At 47.3% G+C, this 3,720-nt stretch overlaps 1 protein-coding gene across 1 annotated transcript in view; it reads left to right on the plus strand.

Moving 5' to 3' along the window:
• Positions 1–1,442: 1,442 nt before the first annotated feature.
• STC2 (stanniocalcin 2) overlaps positions 1,443–3,720 on the plus strand; it is a 9,935-nt gene continuing 7,657 nt past the window's right edge. The window contains exon 1 of the mRNA XM_008628996.2: positions 1,443–1,618. Coding sequence (XP_008627218.1) covers positions 1,463–1,618 — 156 coding nt within the window. The 5' untranslated portion in view covers positions 1,443–1,462. The remainder of the gene's footprint in view (positions 1,619–3,720) is intronic.

Here is a 3,720-nt window from a genome sequence, read left to right on the forward strand (position 1 = left end):
CGAATGCCCATTAGGGACTGCCACATGTGAATCACGGCACTGTGCAGTTCTCAGCACGCTGGAGCCAGGACATGTGATCCGGCAAAGGGTTTGCATCCGGATGCCAACACAAGCACCACAGCCGCGCTCCCGGCCCCGAAAGCGCCCGGCTCCGCGCTCCGCAGCGCTCCACAAAGGGCTCCAGTGCCCCTTTTCTCCCCCCCCCGTGCGGGTGTGTTTGCGCAGCTTTCCGCCTGTGGCTCAGACAATCCCTGGATCCCACCCCGGGGCTCCCCTGTGCCACCCCCAGATGCGCTTTCAGGGCGGGTAGAAGGGGGAAAAAAAAGTGCGGCGGCAGTGATTTGGGTTTGAGCTGGTGGGGGGGGTCGTGAGAACTCCAGCAGGCTCCGCATTTACATCCGCGGCTCCTCTCTGTGCCTTGCAGCGGGTGGAAATTAGACCGAAAGTTGCTGTAAAGACTTGCAAATGGACCGCATGGCAGAGGGGGAGGCTGGGGATGGCTGAAACACGCTGCGGTTCGAGGGGGATTAGGCTGGCTCCCAAGGGCGAACTTTAATTAAAGGTACCACAGGGCACAGAGTACAGGAATTCTTAGCATCCTCAGTTCTGGTCTAAAAGCTGCCCCTGTTTAACTTTATCCCCAGGCTTTTTCAGCAACCACCTTCCCTCTGGCAGTACTACTACATCCATTTTTTTTTAAAGGACCAGATGCTGTCATGTTAAGAATTAGATTTTTGGGTTGGTGGGGTTGTTTTTTCGGTTTTTTTGGGTTGGTTTTTTTTTTGAAAGTGAGTATTAGACAGCATTTTTTGCAGTATTACATAACATCTGAAAGAGCAGAATAAACACATGTGCAACAGCTAGCTCCAGTACATCTCTTTTATGTACTACATATGTAAATATAAATCTATTGATTTGTGCATAGCTGAGCACACAGTTGCATTTTTGTCCAACACTTGGTGCAAAGGACTTTATGTATCAGTGGGAGTTTTACCATTAACTTGACAGACATCCTGACAGGCAAAACCCGGTGGTCTGTAAAAAACATTGTGCTGAATGGCCAGAAACTTGCTCAAAGTACCAAAAATGAAAAATTTCGGCTGGCTGGGTCCTGGGCTTCTCGTTTTAGCACTTGAATTTTCTGGGGGGGCTTTGCACAAGCCAGAGAGCAAAACTCATGCCTGTCCTTTGCTCCTGAGGAATTCAAGAGCATGAGACAGTTCTCAAGTGAAATAGCTTGACGTAAGCATAGTGGATTTGGCATTTACTTCTTGGATATCACTTTCATAACGTAATACACCCAAGTTTTGGCCTAATTCCTGCAAAAAACGGGCACGCTGCGGGTACAATTAACCATTGTCACGCATTTTTCTCTCAAACTGATGCTGGTAGCAAAACAACTCTCTCCCCCCTACCCACCACCAGTTTTTCCATGAAGAGTTCTTCAAATTAACTCTAACCAATGCTCGTTTTAGCTGAAATCCAGCACTGCCTGGTAAATGCTGGCGATGTGGGATGCGGAGTGTTTGAATGCTTTGAGAACAATTCTTGCGAGATCCGAGGCTTACACGAGATCTGCATGACGTTCCTGCACAACGCTGGAAAATTCGATGCCCAGGTAACACGGGGAGATGTCCTACCTCTCTGCTTGCTTCTGACACACACATGGCATGTACTGCAGTTCCTTAACACCTCTTTGCACAAAAAATTCCCAGAGCGAGTCTACTTTAGCTGTGATTTACTAATTCACTAGGAGGAATTTTTCTGTTGGAAGGTCCAGAATCAGGACCTCAGGACAGTAATAAAGCAGCGGTGTGCAACCTGTCCCAGGAGACAGGCTGCAGCTCCCTGGATCCCTTCCACCTACTGTACCCAGGATAACTCCAGCAGAGCACTTCATGGAGCCAAACATGGTTTTAAGAAACACTGGGTGGCTGAAGCCTCTACACCATGTTTGTTCAAAGCCGGCTCTGAGATGCAGCTTGAATTATCTCAGGATTTCCCAACAGGCAGTTTACTAAAGTTGGCCCTCAAGACTTCCACTCAACCAGCCCACACAACCCCCTAAAGCTGCTGTACTCAAACAAGCCTCGGTTCGAGCACTGATGTTAAAATACGTTACTTCCATGGTATGTGCTATTAAGTTTGTCTCCTTCATTTTCTCCCCAGACCATTTATGCATCATTGAGACATCCTGTTATTATGTCTTGTAAACCTCCTCTCCCATTTCAGTGTGGAGGGAAGGGAACATTCTGACGGGCCAGCGGCATTTGGCTTGACCAGGCAGTTTACAGAATAACTTGACTAAAAGCACCAGCTACATGGCACTGCCAAAAGCGTGGCGCAAAGTAGAGCTGCCCTCAGGATCCAGCCTGTCCCATGAGGGGTGGTGGGACTGCCCAGTAGGGAGCACTTTTGAAGGGCTGGAGCTTTAGGTTCAAATGCTCAAGGATGTAGGAAGGGCCTGGTTACTCATTAAAATGGGACTCGCTGCTTTTATGGGTATCTGAAAACCTTCGACTTCATTTCCAAGTGGCTTCCAGAAAACACTCGTTTATTTTTGCGCAATATTTCTGCCTGTGAAGAGAGTTGACCAAAGAAGTAGAGAAGGAAAGTTGGGAAGGCAGGGAATGGTGCTTGTGGAGGCTGAGAGTAGCCATGGGTGCCAGATCCCCAGATACAGCTCATCAAATCCAGCCTGTTTCACGTCCAGGCAAAGATTGAAACCCCTGGAGCTTTGTTTAATATGAAGGTGACTTCAGCCTCTGCTGTGACATGGCTTTTCACAGCTCCTCTCTGTATCATCTCCAGTGATTTCAAGCTGCATTAAATGACAAGACTAACATTGGCCATTTTCTCTTCTCTGCTCTGAAACCTGAGAATTTGTCAGTTTGGGTTTATATAAGAATTCTCTTTTTCATCCCTGTTTGCCTACTGTGCTGTGTTTTGTTTGTTCCTGAAGGGAAGGGCAAGAGAGTGCCTTTAGTTTGGGAAATAGGGATGACGACTGAAGCAGCTCTTTGATCAGCACGAAACATTTCTGGCTTGAAACAATTTGGGGACAACATCTGCTTGCAGGTCTGGGTGAATCTCATTTAGTGTCAGTGGAGCTGGGCCTGTGCACCCTTGGGATAAAGGGGAGCAAGGATTTGGTCTTTGTGGAGCACCTGTGTAGAAGAATCTGAGGCTGATGAAAAGGTGGAGGCAGTGCAGGGAGCTTCCATGGGCCTATTGCTCAGCAAAGTAAAGGGAGTCTGAGCAGAGCTGCAGCTCCAGAATCCGATAAAAGAGGAAAGGAAGGGATGGGTTTGATGCCCACCAAGCAACTGAGTGAAGGAATCCCAAATAGTGGTTAAAGAGATGCTGCTAAAACAGCTTTCCTCCACCTTATTTTTTAGCTTCTTGATTTGATTTTCCTAATCTCACTTAGAATTTCTTGCAACAGGCATGAAGACGCTGTAAGATTATGATTATTATTATTAATGCTGATTTGAGTGCCTCTCTGAGGAAGAAAATACTGATAGATGGGGAATAGGGCAGGTGCATATAGATCGTGTCTCTGAGTTTGTAAACTACTTTTAAAGTGAAAAAAATAAACCCTACAGTTACTGAATGGGTACCTGCTTGTGGTCCTGAGGAGCTCAGCCACGGCAGGATGCCCTTCCTTTGTGTGAACCTGTTGTTCTGCCACCCTGGAAGCAAATTAACCCAGTAACTCCA

This window comes from Corvus brachyrhynchos, unplaced genomic scaffold (genome assembly GCF_000691975.1).
Source record: "Corvus brachyrhynchos isolate BGI_N302 unplaced genomic scaffold, ASM69197v1 scaffold21, whole genome shotgun sequence".
Lineage (NCBI taxonomy): Eukaryota > Metazoa > Chordata > Aves > Passeriformes > Corvidae > Corvus > Corvus brachyrhynchos.